We start from the raw sequence: 18,131 nt of genomic DNA on the forward strand, positions 1-18,131 counted from the left end.
TCACCCCAGCAAACATAAAGTTATGTTGTTCAGATCAGAATAGCTATTGTATTCCTTTTCATGAATAGTCAATTCTAGTGCTCAGCATGAGGTACAGACCTTTCGTTGGCTTTTATTTTTTTGACCTCTTATGGTATATTCATACCCTCCTATGCTTGCATGCTCAGAGACACAGGACATCCTTAAAACAGAAGGAACTGGAAAGAAAGACACCGCAGTACCTCTGTGTGTGCTGTAATTCACTGCAAATGGGAATTCTAATGTACTTCTTGATACCAGAATTAAGAATCGCCATGAAAAAAAATATAATTTTGAAGTAGTACTCATTATCCTTGCCACAAGTAACACAGTCAAGTAGTTTAGCAGAGTCTTTCTTGGCATGAGACAAAAGAAAAAATCCAAACTAAAAACCTACTTTTAAAGGTAATTGACAACTCAGGTAACGACTATGTAAGATGAAGTTGCAGAATGTTTTGAATGTAATTTTTTAAAAAAAGCAAAGCTTCTAAAACCCATACTTGGTTTTGTTTTACTTTTTATTATTTAAATACACCATACTAGAGCAAATGTCTCTGAAAATATCACAAATAAAAGATTTTTCTTCATTCAGCAAATTAGAAGTAGGTGAAAATTTCTACACAGTAGCTGCTATGAGCTTGACTTTTTTTTTCTTTTTTTTCTTTTTTTTTTGCCATGGGAAGTAGCAACATTAGGACAAAAACACTTACATGCATACATACATTGTATTTTACAGAGATACAATAAAAGTGTTTGTGATAGAATATCACAAAAGCCACATCTTTATCTCATGTTCAGTTTGATTGAAACACATTTCCTTACAACACTTAAATATACAAAGAGCAAATAGAATGTTGTTAAGGTAAAACACAGGGTACAAACTGGCCAGTGCCCTGCTAATTGTTAATGAGGGTAGAAAGCAGATTTCAATGTTTCTTTTAATTAGCTTCATTAGTCATCTTCCCCACCCGCCCCCCCCCAAGATGTCCTCCGGTGGATCTTTTTTCATTTTCTCTACAGTCTCCCATTAGCCCAGGTTCATGGAGTCCTTAATGTTCATATTCAGTCATTTTAATACACCAATAAATGTGGGAAGGGCAATCAAGAATAAAGAAGGTGCAATGGTATGGAGCTGGCATTGATGCTAGCTACAAAGGTGACTTGTCTACTTGGAGACATGGGATCCATCTGTGATGAACAAAATTTGAGATGAAGGCACGCATTCTGCATTACTCTGACCTTTTAGCAGACCTGTAAGAAATAAAAATGGGTATCTTAGCTAAATTTGAGATAGGAAACTACAACATGACTGCTTTTGTTTTTCCCTATTCACTAATCTCTTTTTTATTAGACTACTTGCTAACTGTGACTTAAGGCTTTCTACACTGCCCATTCATACTGCTAACGTTTCAACTTTAAACAGCAAAAAGCAAACATTTTTCACAGTTTCACTACTAAAGAAAGCAGAAATGAAAAAAAGACTACAACAAGAAATGTGTACTTTCTGTTAACAAATCATACAGTGAATAAGGTGGTTTTTCTGGGCCCCGTTTGAAAGGGAAGAACCATTATGCCATGCCTTTGAAGAAGCAAGTAATATGATCTTGTAATTGGAAGAAATAGTGTGTAAAGCAAATATGAAGTACAGCCAATATCCTCCCAAGGCAACTTTGGTTAATATGCTGCATTGCACAAGAGCTAAATATAGATATTTCAGGATTCCCCCCTCCCATTTAAATTCCTCATCTGGTACGTTAGTTAATGTTACATAAACATTTTAATATATGAAGTCAAACATGTGCTTTCATACTGGTGTTAATGAATTGTGATAATTAAAAGTGTCTAACTCAATAAAAATCTAAACTTTCGTGGATAAAATAGGAATGATCATCCATAGTCTTCAAATACAATCTGTTTGCAATTACCAAAATGAAATAATATATATTAGATTTTTATGGCTTTTAAATGACATTTTGCGCTTCCCAGGAAGTTCTTTTCTCACCCTTTCTCTAAGTTACTAAAAGCCTGAGGTCTATTAGTAACTGCAACCCCCCACTTTCAAGCTAATTAAAGTAGTAGAAGCTTGGAGGTTTAATTCCCCAGAGCCAAAGCTCAGTGTGAGAAAGGTAATTTGTCTGTCCAGAACAAAGATTAGGGAGCAGCCAGCAAGCATATTTAATAAATGAGCATCAAATATCTTCTACTATGGACACAGACAACACCAATTATGTAACTACAAGGGAATTGCTGAGTGATATGTAAACTAGAAGATTTTTAAGATCTTCTCTAAGAGACGTAATGTAACTCATACTTTATTTAAAAGCATAGAAGCTGAAGACAAACATTTGTTACAAACACTGCCAACCAGTGGGAAATGTACACTTTCAGTAGGTGGTAATACTGTTGCAAACAAGAAATACTACAGGAATACTACCAGTACAAAAAAAGCAGAGAGAATTCTTGACAATACAGCCCCTTCAAATGAAATGGCACACAGGACATTACAAACTAAGTCTGCACTCAGCAGGCAACAGTACCGAGTTCAGAGAAAACAGGGTTTTTTAAACTACAGGGCAAGTGATGGGAACTTATAATTTACATGTGTGAATTGCCTCAGGGAGGCAAAAGGCAGGAATGGCGAATGGCAAACAGCCCTGCGTTTGTCTCCTTAAAAAAAAAAACCCAAGTTTTTAAACCAAGTTAGGCCATGCAACCCTTCCTGCCTGCACTGGTCACCTGTAAACTGCAGCAAGACGAGTAAGTTCATCACTGTCACCTTCAATGCATAACAAAAATGTGTTTTAATGCTGGGAGTATCTCAATCTCCTTGGTTAAATTAAAAAAAAACAAACCTGTGCATATTATGCTATCTCTGTAATCTTTAGTGATAGAATAACATGGAAAATGATTGATCTGTAATGCTTAATAAAAAGTATCTGTTACAGCCAACTGTGTTACAGTGGAAGAATATTTTTAATTAGTGTCCCTAAAACATGCAGCTTCCTGTAAAACATCTCTGATGTTAAAATCTTTAGACTATTAAAAAAGAAAAATATAAAACTATTAAAAAATATAAAATATAAAAAAATATATTATAAAATAGAACTCTCTTAGCAACTGCCCCTGCAGCTTCCAAAATTCCAGAAACCTGACAAATACATGAATTATCAATTTGTCTCTTTAACTGTGTTTGTTTTCTGGAGTTACGGTGCTCTGCAATTCCTTTTGAAAAACAGTAGGAGAAGTCAGAACAATTTCTAGAGATATTGTATTATACAGGAAAAACCCTCAAGCTTGTGTCCCCTCAGCCTTCTCCCCAGCAGCTGCTCGTGTGCCTCAGCTGTGGCTGCAGCAATGCCACTGCCAGGCAGAGACAGGGGCTGACAAAAACCTGCCCTCACCACTCTGCATTTAGCCCCCACCAGGTACCTGCAGCCACGAGCTCTGCAAGCCCAGTCCCTTTTACTTCTCTTTGCCATGTTCTATGTTCCTCATCATGTCTGCTGCTTTTATTGCAGCTAAATCATTTTTATGTTTTGCTAAGGCAGAGAAAGAAACTGATAAAACTAAATGACAATTTAGACACCTATTTGAAGTTACATTAAACTTTACATTCGTAGAAGACAAGTGGATAAACCACTCTCAGAATGGTAAACCTTTTACTGCAGTGTATAAAGATGAATGGTTTTACCTATATTTTGAAATGGGATACCTATAAATATTCATTTAACAGAATCACTGCTAGCCAGTCTATATTACAGATTTGTTTCATTAAAATTCACAACAGTATAAATCTATGAATCTTTAACTGTATTTGTACTTCCTTGAGAAGAGGCTGCACATTCTCTTCCAATCTTAATTATCTTTGTTCTGCCTAACTATGTAGCATTTTTGTACTCAATTCTCTCATCACCTCGATTGACAAATTAAGTAAATAAAAAAGGTCCATGCTTTATTTTGATGTAATTACATTCACTGTATAAGACTTAAAAGAATACTTAAAATTAATCAGTAAATTTATGCACAGAAAAAAAAAAAAAGCAAACACAGATATTGAAATGTAGCAACACAACCAAAAACAAAAAGTAAAATAAAGAACAGTTTCTGTTTTCTCGGACATATTTCTCCATGGACTAAAAGCACTCCAAAATACACTGCACACTACAGAAAAGATCAGCCTAGCATTTGTCCCAGATTTTTTTTAATATTTCGAATTCCTACTTGCAGATAAATGTTATTTTTTGTGATCCTTACAGACATTAATGAAGTTCCTATTGTAAATCTATAAAGAATTACCAACTGAAGTGTGCACTTTTTGTTTCATTGCAATAACTCAGTGCTGTGTGATTGCCTGGGTTAATGATGAAAAAGTCAAATATACTATCAGAGCTGATGGAAAAATCTATCACCAATCTGAAATTAAAATTCATCTGTGGTCAATAAGATTTAATATCCATGCAAGTGGCGCTGTAAAGAGTAAATGAATCAATGTCATCAATACATAATCAGTATGAAATATGATGTGAATAAAATTATGTGCAAGAGTCATACATCCACTCTTTTCTGGACCAGGGTGGAATGAACAGTCTCTTAACTCAAGGTTGACAGTAATTGTTACAAATTAGGCACAGCAGTTATCAAAATGCACTCACTTGCATAGCTTTAGGACTGATTAAGAAGATTAAAATACATCTAAAACTATCTAGTTTCAGAGTTACAAGACAACTGTTGATCAGAATTTTTTTTTCTTCTTCTTCACTCTACGACCTGTGCAATCATCATTTACTCATTTAGCTAGAAACCAAAACTATCAACCACAGAGATACACAACCTCTAGCTGAGATATTAGTGTTACGGAACAGTAAGTAAATAGCACTTTGGTTTTAAAATCTGAGTTATGACATGCAAAACAGGCAAGCAAATACTTCTTAAAGAGTACCCCAGCATCCTTCCTCAACTAAATCTTAATATTAAAATAAAATACATTAGCTTAGTCCAGGAACTTTCTCTTCGCAAGGCATTTATTTCCATATTAAAGGATCTAATTTTCTTCCCTCAGAAACCTGCTCTCTTGTAGCATTTAATTTCAGGATTATAAAATAAAATACTACTTCTCTTTCTTAAAAGTCTGTATTAATATATGCTCTCCATTTTGCTTTGTACATAAGGAGTTCAACACCTGTACAGATGCACGTGCCCAAACCAAAATGAACTGACTCACCCTGTATGTCATATTTAAAAGGTTACTATTTTCTCCCCCAAACCCTGTGCCTAAATAACTTAAGGTAAGTTCAGCTACTTAAAGGTCTCTTTGCAGGGGCAGGGAATGTCCACTATTAGTATGAAAAGAAATTGATCTTCATTTAGCTCTAAGAAAGCTTATTAGCAATTGTGGAGTATTCACCTTCTGGTCTGGCAGTAGTGGATTACTCTGAAGTGAATTCAAATGGCCATTGATGAGAGCTGTAGGTCTATCATGTTCACAAAATAAACTGCCATTGATGTAGTGAAACCGATCTCCGGGGACCAGGCGATTCCGGCAGGTAGAGCATGTAAAACACTGGGAAAAGAGAGAGACAGCAAGTGAAACTACAGCACAAATTAAGTATGCTGCAGGTTTGAAAATTACACTTCAGAGACTGCAAGTGCAGTTGAGATATGGAGCTGCTTGGTTTCTAGTATCTCCAAATATGGCATTAGTCTTACCTGTTGGGACTATGCAGTACATAACTCAAGCAGAGTTTTAGCGATTACGAGGGAACAAAGCTACGCACTAAGCAAAGCTTTATAATGGATACTCCTTCTTGTAGTTATTATTTTGCATTTCATTCATAAGCAGATGCAGGTTATACACTAAAGGGGCATGGCAACACTAATCAACTGCTAAAAACGAAAGTACACAGAAAAAAACCCTCACCTTAAGATGATAGACATTGCCCTGTGCCCTCATGACCAGCTCACTAGCAGGAATGGACTGTCCACAGGCACTGCAAGCACCACTATTTCCAAATAACCTGAAACAGAGGTGATGATCATGAATAATTTAATACACAGAAGGCTCTAGGCATTTTTGCACATCACTGCCACGGTTTATTACACAACTATTTTAGACTTCTGACCCCCATCTTCCAACTTGCTTATGTTTCATAATATGAAAAAAGTTTATTTTTGTGTAACAACTGGTAGCTTCACCTTACCTTGGATGTGGTTACACAGGATTTAATCAGAAATATTGACTTACACCTCTAGAAACACAAACAATTCTGTACTACACACATTTTATCAGATTACTGGGTTCATCATAAAAAAAAAAGATACAATTCATGACTGGAGTTTAAATGCATTGTGTCCTTGAAATTATATGAAGAACTCTTTTGTACTTTAATCATATCTTGAGATATGAGTCATCAAAAGGGTTAAGAGGATTTGATTGTATATCTAAGAAGACATCATGCTCAGTGTATTGAAACTCCAGTAAACCTCCATCAGTGCAGAGTTTCCATTAGAAACTCTCTGCTATCCAGGTTGATATATAATGTGTATGGGTTAACCTTTTCAATCATGGTGTCAACACTTTAGATTTGCCTCTGCTCATCTCTTTCATCCTAACCTTCTCTCTCTCTTGATAATGAAATGCTTGCTCCAACTTCCCTCTATCTGCTCCTGAGTCCACAATTTAGATTACTTCATCTCTGCTAGCAACAAACTGAATGAAATTTCGATTTGAGCAGAAAGTAATTTACCGGGATCTGGACCCATTTGTCATCATATCTCTCTGGGTGTTTGCTGTATCACTGCAGTTTTCCTATGCAATCAAATGAGACCACAACATCTGCCATTGGGGGGGGGCACACGCAGTGGGGGGAGGGGGAATAGGCAGAAGAGTGGTGAAGAAAAATATATACATAATTCTTCAAATCCATTTAAAGACACAATGCATCGATTCAAAATATAATACAGTAATGATTATTGAGTTCTACTTTTACAGGCTGCCTTAGCTAGAATTAGAAAAACCTTTATTTGCTTTTGCGCGAGTCTCTAATAGACACAAATATTTATAAAGACTACCACAATTCATTTTGCAGTAAAAAAGGAAATTGAACTAGCTGGCAGGGTCACAGACCCACTTTTCTGTACGATGTAAAACACAGCAATAGGATTTACAAATTAGCGTATTGGTGTCATAATAAATATTAATATTTGCATCTCCTTCCTGTCCAAATAAAGTCATAAAATTCTGTTTGTGTCAACCTAGGACACACATTACAACAGAATACCCGTAATCTGAATGATTGCGGTGTGCCTCTGTATAAAAATAATTGCTTTGAATTTTCAGAATCTGAGCTTGCAGAGGAGGCTTGTCATGTTCAAACTACTAATTTGCTGTCGCCACTTTATTGAAAATAGCCTGTAAGTTGTTATTAAATGTATCGACTGAACGACAGAGAGAGTAGTAAAACTGCCCCTTAAGATGGCTTTTAATAGGAAGCTGAGAAACAAATTTTGCAGCAGCATCGATTTGAAGAGTTCAATCAAAACTCCATTTCAAAACTAATTAGTCTGAGATCCACGACACATTGACACGTTCTTGCAGAATCACAGCGGTTACAAAGGGAAAGCTGAACTAATACATTGTCAGGACCTCCCCGCCAAAGGGACTAAACTGTCTGGAAACTAAAGGTCCATTATTAGGGCATCTTCCAAACCAGGACCAGTTCAGAACAGTTACATGATATACCCAGATTAGTTCCAAAGCATTGCAATATGCATTTTCCTTCCTTCATCCTTACTAGGAATGAAGTTGGCACTAGAGATTGCACGGGAAAGGGCTGTGAGAGGAGGCAGAAAGGCACTGCTACACTTTCCAGAGCAAAGATCCAACAATCCAGAGTAAGGAGGTGGCAGCAAGGGCATTGCTGGGTAGAAGGGCAAAGATGGACAGATGTGTCAGTCGTCCATCTGAACGTGATGAGCTGTCTCCTACAACCCCCCCTCTTCCCCCTGTACAATTGCACCACCCAACTGAAAACACAGCTTTCAGAATGCTGATCTCATTGCACTGCTTGTCTTCATTAAGCATTCGTTATACTATTCTCTCTGAACTAGAGTGGTCCCACACCTTGAATGTCTGTGAATTCTAATAAATGGAGTCAAACTAATCCCGAGGCTTTCCACACATTTTAAGTTTTCCCCAGGCATGTTCCCAGAACAACTCTACTCTGGGAAGCCACTTCAGCTGAATCTTCTGCTAAAATTCCTAAAAATTACTTACAAACTCAGAACGACTTTCCGCTGCTTATTATTATTTACCAACAAAATTAAACTTATTTTTCCATCTCTACTGTTATGAATGGTTTTGTTCTGTAATGCCATTAACAGAAAGAAGTTTTATCTTTTAAAAAAATGTTTTTGCTTCTTACCAGCAAAGGAAGTCTTCCACATTAACTATTCTTTACTGAAAAAGTTGTTTTGCATGGTTTCTGGGAAGCTGGAGAGCTAATTATCTAACCAGGGGGACTGTCCAGGACAGTATTTGATTTAAAAGGCTTGAGGCTTTAGGTGCTCAATTAAGTAGCTATCGGTCTCAGACTGGACTTTAATGGGCTCTTTTCTCTTTAACTGCAGCAATGGGTAGAGATACCCCAGGTCAGGCTAATTAAAGCCAGGGGACTCTTTAATTGTGATGACAGAATTGGTTTCAGTTTCCTCTTTGGGTCCTCAGTCCAAGAAGGTCATTAATATTTCAACATTTGGGCAATGCAATCAATCACAAACATCAAGAGGTTCCCTTTATGGACAAGGCAGCTCTTCTACACTTAGCAGCATTTTACTGAGCCACCTTAAATTAACTACTGTGTGGTTCCAACACAGCATTCCCCACAGTTCCAAATGCTTCTGGTTTTTTTTTTGCTGGTGGGGTTTTTTCGGAACTTTCTGTAGGAGAGTGGAAATGAAAGCAGCAAGAAATCTTCTCAACCCAGTTTCCCATCTTGCTGCTCAAAATTCAGCATCAGCAGAAACACGTCTCTAGCAACTTGTACTAACAAAGTAAGGTTCCACTGCTTTCCAAAATCGTGGAGACAGATTTAAGCACTCTTGATTCTTGCACGACATGGTGCACATTTGTGTCTACATGCATATATCCAAGCCCTAGCAAAGAGAAATGCACATCCAGACCTACTGATCCAGAAGGAATCAGTGTTTTTGTACATTCCCCACATTTAATCTACATTCTGCACCAGCTATATTAAATGTAACAAAGAAAGGCAACACAGAAATTATGCCTGAAGCCAAGTCCATTAAAGGTACTTCAGAATAACTAGAGACCAAGCACCTTAAAAGCACCAGAAGCTATTGATACTTAAAAGGGGGGCTGTGCATAATGGCAAGTGCTGCATTAGAGAAGAGGAAGAAAAAAAAAAGGGAAAAAAAAAAACCAGCCAAATTACGCTTGGTTAATTCAGAGTAACAGATCTGCCCCCAAGTGAATTGGAGGCCTTGAATTAATTCTGTTATGACAAATCAAGATAAACGTTCCCCCTAAATTGCATGCGATTTAATTAATTTTTGAGATCCTGTTTTTTTCTTTTTTTCCTAGCTAATAGTTCACATGCTCCTGTGCTGTCATTGTGCTTGAGTGGGCAGACTTCAAAGTGATATTAAATAACCAACTATTAGATTTACCTAGCACGTCCTATTGGAAAAGTGCCATTTAATTACCTAGCCTGTTCAATTAAAGGGACAGCATTCCCTGAATATAGCAGCTTGCCGCTGATTACCAGGGAAATGAACTGGCTGCCCGGCGGCCCCCTCCCCGGAGCGGCCTCGCTGCGGCGCGCCCGGCTCCGGCCGCCCCCGCCCCCGGGGCTGCGCCCCCGCCGCGCTGCGCGGAGCAGCCGCCCGGGGAGGGGCGCCGGGCGCTGCCCCTTTAAAAGGCGCCCGGGCAATCTTCCCCTCTCCCCCTTCCCCACCACTCCCTGCTCTCTCTTAGAGGCCAATTTTGTTAATTAAATGTTTTGTTTGCGACGCGGCTCTCATTCATTTCGGACACGTCATTCCGAGCAGATCTAAGCCAGCGACCAGATCTCATTAGATAAAACCCATCAGAACTAAGAGAAAATGGAGGAGACACTAATTAAAGCTTTTAATTGTGCGGATTCGCTGCCACGCTGCTGCTTTATCTGGCATCTCAAGGTTGGGAGGGCTGCGCTCCACTCCTCTCCCTGAGCGCGTTGCTCGCCGTGGGGAGGGAAGGGAATGGACCGAGGTTTTCACCTCCCTCTTTTCCCAGGAACCTTGGCCTTCAATGAAAGCTGCAGCTGTAGCTCTACGGCCAATTTGTTTTCGGATTTTGGGGGGAGGGAGAGGGAGGGAAAGGGGAGTGTTGTGTTGTTTAAGCAACAACAAAAAAACCCCACATACAGCTAAAAAGCTCATTAATAAATGGCCCTGCGGTCCTGGCCCGAAGGAGTCAAGTCCCTTTCACCTGGCGCCTGCCGGGCCAATCAATCCTCTTTCCCATTTTGCCAGTCATGTCCAGCGTGCCCCCATCTCCGGCTGAGAGCTGCGCTGTGGCTCTTGCCTGGGAAGAGAACGCGCCACCACAAAAGCCCGCCGGAAAACTCAGAGGGGAGAAGGATGGCAGAGGGGAACCAGAGAGACTCGCTGTCAGTGGCACTGCCTCCACAACCAAATGGAACCTGAGGGCTTCGCTCATGCCAGCGTGACCCACGAGCAAGCCCGCAAAGTCCATTTCCAGCGGGAAAGCTCCAAGTTAACTCAGCCCTGGCAGCGCCAGGCCATCCTACCCCACCTTGAGTGTACAGTGTCCAGTTCAAGTTTCAGCAAGCATCTGTCAGAGTTATTTTTGCAAGTCAAATTACACAGATCTAAGGAGAAGTCAGGCGACAGGACAAGGAGATCAACTGAAACCCCTCATCTGATAAAGCATCCTATTCATAATTGCCTACATTAAAATAAACGAGTATTAATTTTTGGCAACACAAAACCAGAGGACTGTGATAAGCTTGCCTGAACTTGCCTCTGGGACACAGTGGACGCATCTTCTCTTTTTAATTAGTAGCAATCAGACACGAGGGTTTGTTTGATGGTGTTGGTCGAGTGATGAATCTGTACTATTCAGTGCATCTTAACAGTAGTGTCAATTTTTCCACTTCAAACAAGATTCCTTCCCTTACACTGTTCTGCTCTATTTAATTACTATTCTGCCAGACTTAGGCTTGTTGCTTAGGACGACGACCAAAAAGCACCACTGTGCACCCACAATGTGCTGATTTTTTAGCATTTCTCTCTAAAAATACCTCTGAAACTAGCAAAGGTAAGGCTTCGATTACTCAGACATAGCACAGGACCTGTTCCATGTACTTCACTACACAAAGCCACGGCCATGTACCAGGTCAGAGACTGCACTATCATAGTAACTAAATCCTAACTCCATCCTCTTAACTACAGAGGTCCCTGTGCTCAATCCACATCTTCTCAAACCTAAGTTTTACAACATAACCAAACTTGTAACATTTGATGGCTGCTTTTGGTAGGTTTTTTTTTTTTCTTCAGAAAGGAAAAAAAGTGGCGCTTTTTGGCCATCAGAAAGAAAGGAAGTCTAGGGTTAACTCTTGACATTTACTATTAATGAGGAGCCAGAAGCATTTAAACAGAACACAATTTGTTTTAACTAAGCGTTTCTGTGATGCCGGGAAGGTATGGGGCTTTTTTGTTGTTTTTTTTAATTACTGAATGTTGAAACAGAACACCTCCTTGAAGCATTCATGTGCATCAGTCTATCAAACCATTTACTCAAATTAAATGTGTAATCCTTCAAAATGCCTCCTTTTAAATTAATGAGTTTAAGTAGCTTGAGTTCACCTGAAAAGATCGTACGGGCACCTGACCTCATGAATTCTATTAATTATATTGGAAACTTGTTGGAAGGGATACTCTGCATAATCTTACTGTACCCCAACAGATGTGAGATTAGTGAGGCTTAGTTCCCCCTACCCAAATCTGTGGCATTTAAAGCAAACAGCTTCAAAAGAGGAAGAGATAAGAAATAAAGGGCAAGAGCGTATACCTCCTCTGCTATCTCCTGCATTGTCTACGCTCGAAGTTAAGAGAAATATCAGTTCAAAGGTTCTCTGTAACAATGCTGAGACAAACATCATACTACTGGTTTTTTGCTATAAGTAGAATCCATGGCCCTCCAACTGATGGTTAATCAGTTCTTTCACAAGGAGAACAGAGAATGAGTCATTCTGTTTCCACTCAAAGGAGTTTAAAGGTGCTTATGTAAATATCATAATTAATCAGATACTAAAGGCAGGCATTTCATTATTTAGCACCTCTGCCACAGCCTTATTTAAGCCCTACGATTTTAACATTTACTGTTCAGATATGCACACTTCTCCTTCAACACTACAACAAAGCAGATTAATTTAGCCTCTCTGATTGCTGTTTATTTTTAGTTAGGACTTGTTTTGTGCTGACAAACCACTTTAAAGTTACAGTCGTCGTTCAGCCCCCCCAACTCTTTCCTCCACTTGGCAGTCGCAACTCGCCCTGGGCTAGGCGCTAACATCCGCACCCGCACGTCTCTCCCTCCTAAGGAAGGAGCCATCCTGAGCCAGCCCACCCCTCTGCCCTGCAGACACCCACCACGAGAAATAAAGGGGGGGAGGCGGGAGGGGGAAGAGAAAAATGGAAAAAAAGGCAGCAGGAAAAGGGGAAAGCTGTCCTCACCAGCCTGGCCGTCGCCTCACCTGATGTAGTCGTTTCTGCAGAGAATCATCCCGCTCTTGGTGTAGCAGGAGGTGCCGATGTCCCCCAGCTGGGCCTGGCAGCAGGAGCACTTGAGGCAGCGGCTGTGCCAGTAGCTGTCCATGGCGTAGAGCAGGAAGCGGTCGGCGATCTTCCCCCCGCAGCCGGCGCACCTCTTCCAGGAGAGGGAGCCCGCCGTGACCGGGGGCGGCTGCGCGCTGCCGCCGGGGTTCACCATGGCCTGCGCGGAGAGAGGGGCGGGGGCGGGTCAGCGCCGGGACAGAACGGCCCGGGCCGGGCGCAGCGCGGAGCCAGCGCCGCTCCGGGCCGCGGGGCGGGGGCGCGGCCGCGCAGCTGGCGGGAGCGGCGGGCGCGGGGGGCAGAGCGAGCGCAACCCGCCGCCCCCCCGCCCCGGGCCTGTGCAGCTGCAGCTCACAAGTCAGGAACAGTCCCGGGGTTTGTTTTGCTTATGAAAAAAAGTGTGTGAAGAGTGGAGGGGAAAAAAAAAAGTTGTGAAACTGGTTTTTCAGTCTAGGAGAGGCTCCGCAGGCTCGGGGCGGTAACGAGGGGCTCCGGACCGGCCCTCGAGGCCTTGGGATTTTATTTTCTGTAGTTTTATTTTGGAGAACTAAAAACACCCCGAGAAAACACTCCAGATTGAGAACACTGGCCCGAATAATAGATCATTGAACTTCAGGACGCCTGTTAACTTCCTACACAAACATACTCAACTTTTGTCTCGCTAATCTGCCCTTGATCAGCAGTTTAAATGCTAAAGCTTTGTTACCAAAAAAAAAAAAAGGAAAAAAAGAGAAAAAAGTTTACCGACCCTAAGAAAGCAGTAGAGTAATGAAGTGAATCGCTCCGGCTGCGGTTGCTCTGGCCGCCCCCGAAACTGCTACTAAGGGCATTTTTCACTTTCTAATAAATGCTTTATGCAAGCAGGACAACCGAGAGATAATATAGGAATCAATTCATAAAGCTTACTCTAAACCGATTAATTTGTTGCCTTCAATCCAGGGTCCAATAAACTCCCGGTGTTCCTCCAGTCACTTATACTATAAAAAGATCAAGTTATTTACTGCCAATTAAGCAGCATGTTTTGTCTTTGTCCTTTGTAAGCCGTATGTGCTCATGCCGAGGCATCTGGCTATCTGCTAAGGACCTTCAGACTGATACGTCCAGAGCAGCGAGGACGAACTTTTCCTGACACTGGCCCAACTCGGCTGCAGGAGGAGAACTGAGGCCGATTTAAACACACATTTCCTCAGAAAGAGTACCTGGAGGTATGTCCAGTGACCGCACAATAAACCAGGAGAACTGCACCAATTAAGCTGTAACAAAAACCCCGAGACTTTGGAAAGAAAACCACTCTAAAAGCCATTAGCATTGCATTTATCCGAACGCATCGTGTACCTTTATGTAAATTGATTTCTGATGCATTTGTTCAAGGAATTGCCTTTTGTTACAGTTTCCAGCTACAGCCTAATGAATCTGCATTTCCTGCTCCGAGTCTTAAAACCGTTCTCCTATGCTTTAAATCACTTCGGATTTCTTAAAAGAAAGAAAAAGGCTCCATGCCACCACCTTAACCTGTCTTTGTCGAAGACAAATATGTATAAATATAAAATGGGAAACGTTACACTGAGAAAACCATCCAGTAACCCCATTAAGCTAAAGCTCTTAAGGACAAGCAATACCTTAATGCTGATTAAATCTAAAAAGATGAATCAAGAGGACTGACCAGAAAGTGACTCCCTTGATAACTAAGGACGGGCCCTCATCAAGTTTCATTTAGAGTTGGGGGGGGGAAGCTTTTAACTTAAATAGGCTTACTCTAGTAATTACAGAGCCAAGCAATTTTGGTCCTGGGATAGGAGTCAGTGAAATAGAAAGCAGAGCTAGAAGCTAGAGGCAAAATACCCCCCTTTTAACAGCGTCTCTGGTGCTTTTTTAATGGAGACCAAGGGAGGGACAAGCGGAGAGCTGGAAATTTGTAGTACAAAAATGGATGCTTAATTCATGTCTTGGTTTTAATTAGGTGATTCACCGATTTTCTCCTGGATTGAAACAAAAGACTGTGTGTGGGGCAGGAAGGGAACCGGAGAGGAGAGAAATAGAGAGCTCACTTTGATCTTTTTTGCCACTGTTTCAGAACAGTGTTTACTACGGGGGAAGCGGGTGCCCCAGCCTCCCCCCACGCACCCCCCCGTCCCCTCCATTCACAGCCGAGGCAGGCAGAGCCCTTTCCCGGCGGCAGCTGGGAAGGGGGGTAAGGGAAGGCGCTCCAGCGGCGGCCGCCGCCAGGCTTTGTACGGGAGGCCGCGACAATGCCCGGGGTCCGCGGCTCCGCGCCCCTCCACCCGGCGGGCAGCGGGACGGCGGCGGCGGGCGGGCACCGCGCACACGAACGCTGCGAGACACGGGGGAGCGACCGGCACTTCTTACCTGCTTCCCCTCTATATTGCAAAAGGCCGGGGAGCGCCGCTCGGGGTGCCTGAGGAGATCTTCTTGCAAAGAAATAAGCACAGCGCTCGCCCTCTCGCCGGCTGGAGGGAGCCCCCCGCCCGGCAAGGGGCAGCCCAGGCTGGAAAAATATAGATATTGCTATGAGAGGCGTCTGCCCGGATCCTTCCTCCAGCTCCCGCTTCCCGGGAGGGGAGCTGCAGAGCTCGGTCCCCGCCGCTGAGCCGCACACGCAGGGCGCCGCCGCCGCTCGATGCTGCAATCGCCGGGCAAGTTTGGCAATGTGGCTTCACTTTGTGCCGCTTCCCCCCCGCTCCCCCACCTCCGCCCCCTCTCCGGGCTGCGGCGGCTCCCGAGCCTCCCGCGGCGCGGAGTCGGCCGGCCGCGGCCCGCCGGAGCGCCTCGGCGGAGCGGGCGGGAGCGGCGAGTTTGAGCGGGGCCGGGCGCGGAGCTGCTGCCGGGATCCTGCGGCGGCGGCGGGGCGCGGGGGGCGGCCCTTGTGCCCGTCTAAGCGTGAGGCTGCAAGTGCGTGTGTGCCCGCACGGTGCGCGTGTGCCCGCTGCCCTCACACATGTGTTACTGACAGAGCAGAATCCCAACTACACTCCGGCTCGGCGCCCTCGTCAGCCCGCCGCAGCCAATCCGCCCCCGGCTTGTTCAGGCGGAATAATAAAACCTGCCAATCCCCGGGAAGACAAAGGAATGAGTGAGAGGGGAGGAAAAAAAAAAAAAAGAAAAAAAAAAAAAAGAGAGAGGGAGGAAGGGAGGGGGCGAGGAGGAGGAGGAGGGGAATGGAGAGGAAGGAGGGAGTCAGGTGGGCAGCGCCAGCCGCGCCGGCCGCCCGGGCGCTGAGGGGAGGCGCGCGACCGTGAGGGCACCGTCCGTCCCGCCTGGCCCCGCCCGCCAGCTCCCGGCCACCAGTTGAGAAACTTGGCGGCGAGGGGTCATCCCGCTGTCCCCGAGGGCAGGCCCGCTCCGCCCGGGGAGCGATGTCCGTCGGAGCCCTCCCCGGCCGCTGGGCGCTTCCCCCGCCACCGCGGCCCTGCCGTGCTGGGGGAGGTGCCGAGGGGAGGCGCGGCCACAGCAGCCGCTGCTTGCCGCCTTCGTGGCGCCCCCCGCTGCCGCGTCCGGCCCCGGTGCCCGCACCCCGTCCTGGGATCCCGCGCTGGGGCGGGGAGAGGCGGCGCGGGCCGTGCCCGGCTCGCCCTGCGAGCGCAGGTGCCGTGTCCAGCCGCCTCTGCCACACGTTCCCCGCGGGAGCTGCGCTGCGGGACTCAGGCGGGCACGGCCCGCGGTGGCCGCCCCAGTGGAGGTTTCGGTGGGTTAAGCAGCCGCAGTTGGCGGCGCCGCTCCTCAGCAGAGCAGGCAGCTGCATTTCTGAGAGAGAAGCCCGGGGATGACGGCAAATCGGAAGAAGTAATGTTCAGTGGGAACGCTTAAAACTATGAAAAACCCACTACGTATTAACTGCACGCCTGCGAGGCCTAAGTGCAGCACACAGGATAAGCACAGCCGCGAATCGCTGGAACACACCCACCCCCGGAATAACACAGTGCTCCTGGATGCGGGTGCTGTCCGCGGCGCAGCTCCGCGCCCGGCGATGCCCGGCACAGGGGACACACGGCCCCTGTCACCCCGCGCTCGCGGTGGAGCCCCCTCAGCGGCACTGCCGGGATCTGTTAATGGGCAGAAAAACTTGGGAGCAGGAGTTTCTCGATTCCAGAGCGCTGACGTAAGCGCAGCCAATGCAGCGCCCGCCGGACGGCAGCAGCGCTCGGGCCCCGCTCGACGTGAGCCGCGGGCAGGGCAGGGCAGGGCGGCCCCGCCGCCCGCGGGCTCGTTCGCTGCCCTGTCAAGTACGTGGTGGTGGCAGCGTGACCGAGCTACGAGTTCCGTGCGCCCCCCCGGTGTCCGAGACAACAAGATATTTTAAACCTGCCCCTGCCGGCGGCTCACGCAGACGCGGTGCCCCGCACAGGTACACGGAACTCTCCTGGGAGTACTTCCTAATGACTGAGCGCCCCGGCTCAGGAATGCTGCCCGCCCGGGGACAGCCTGGCGGTGAGCCCGGCCCCGCAGTCGCAGCCCAGGTGTGCTTTATCCACATCGCCATCTGTGGGTCTCCCGCAGCCCTGCAGCCCCGGCCTGGGCTGGGCACGGAGCCGTGTGCCCAGCGATCATTTAGAATTGAAAGGAAAATCGTCTACCTGGGAGAAATGTAAATGGGAAAGTGTAGGATAGCGAAGATACATTTTGCTTCTAAATATATAGAAAATAAAATATCGACATTTGAATGGCACTATAGGTATGATTTAAACACGGGAGAAAAATCTATTTCTATGTTCTTCCATAGACTGGGGTATGTACAGAGTCTGCTTAAAGCATACTTGGGATTCATTCAGACTTGGGAATTCATGGAAAGCTTCCACAGGGAAAGGGGAGAGGACCAGTGTTGTGGTTAATTTTTTTTAGCATAGGTCTAGAAATATATCATCTGGATGTAATCTCCATGTACATATTACATTTAAACATACTCAGCAGTTTTAGATTTGTTATGTAGGATCTGGTACAATTTAAAATATATAAAGCAACAAGGCATGCTACAGATAATCAACAATCACTGATATTTTAGCTCTCTGACAGTTAAGAGCACAAGAACAGAGCAAATGCCAAGCTCAAATAAAATCTACATTGTCTAATTATCTAAGCCTGTAATGGCTGGAAGCTACCAAAATCAGACTCTGGGAGAGCCATTAGGACCTCTCCTTATTGGAAAAGATATTCTACCAAGAAACTCTGCCATAGGCACTAAAATGTTTACTAGTCTTAAAAATGAGGGTGATACAAAAAACAGGAATTACCTTCTCAAGGAG

At 44.5% G+C, this 18,131-nt stretch overlaps 1 protein-coding gene across 1 annotated transcript; it reads right to left on the bottom strand.

The window, feature by feature from the left end:
* Positions 1 to 518: 518 nt before the first annotated feature.
* Positions 519 to 15,374, bottom strand: LMO4 (LIM domain only 4). The gene is made up of 5 exons (XM_054638583.2): positions 15,241 to 15,374; positions 12,795 to 13,033; positions 5,936 to 6,032; positions 5,423 to 5,578; positions 519 to 1,269 (listed from the first exon to the last, which is right to left on the bottom strand). Exons 2-5 carry the CDS (start codon positions 13,028 to 13,030, stop codon positions 1,261 to 1,263), a joined length of 498 nt encoding a protein of 165 aa, XP_054494558.1. The 5' UTR covers positions 13,031 to 13,033; positions 15,241 to 15,374; the 3' UTR covers positions 519 to 1,260.
* Between the last annotated feature and the right edge of the window lie 2,757 nt (positions 15,375 to 18,131).

Source organism: Agelaius phoeniceus, chromosome 8 (assembly GCF_051311805.1).
Source record: "Agelaius phoeniceus isolate bAgePho1 chromosome 8, bAgePho1.hap1, whole genome shotgun sequence".
NCBI lineage: Eukaryota > Metazoa > Chordata > Aves > Passeriformes > Icteridae > Agelaius > Agelaius phoeniceus.

What these genes read in the sequence shown, in the direction of transcription:
- LMO4 (XM_054638583.2), bottom strand. Translation starts at nt 13,030, where the DNA reads ATGGTGAACCCCGGCGGCAGCGCGCAGCCGCCCCCGGTCACGGCGGGC. An exon ending in TGCAGAAACGACTACATCAG is followed by an intron (nt 6,033 to 12,794) that starts GTGAGGCGACGG and finishes CCTCTGTTTCAG; the next exon opens with GTTATTTGGAAATAGTGGTG. An exon ending in GCAATGTCTATCATCTTAAG is followed by an intron (nt 5,579 to 5,935) that starts GTGAGGGTTTTT and finishes CTCTTTTCCCAG; the next exon opens with TGTTTTACATGCTCTACCTG.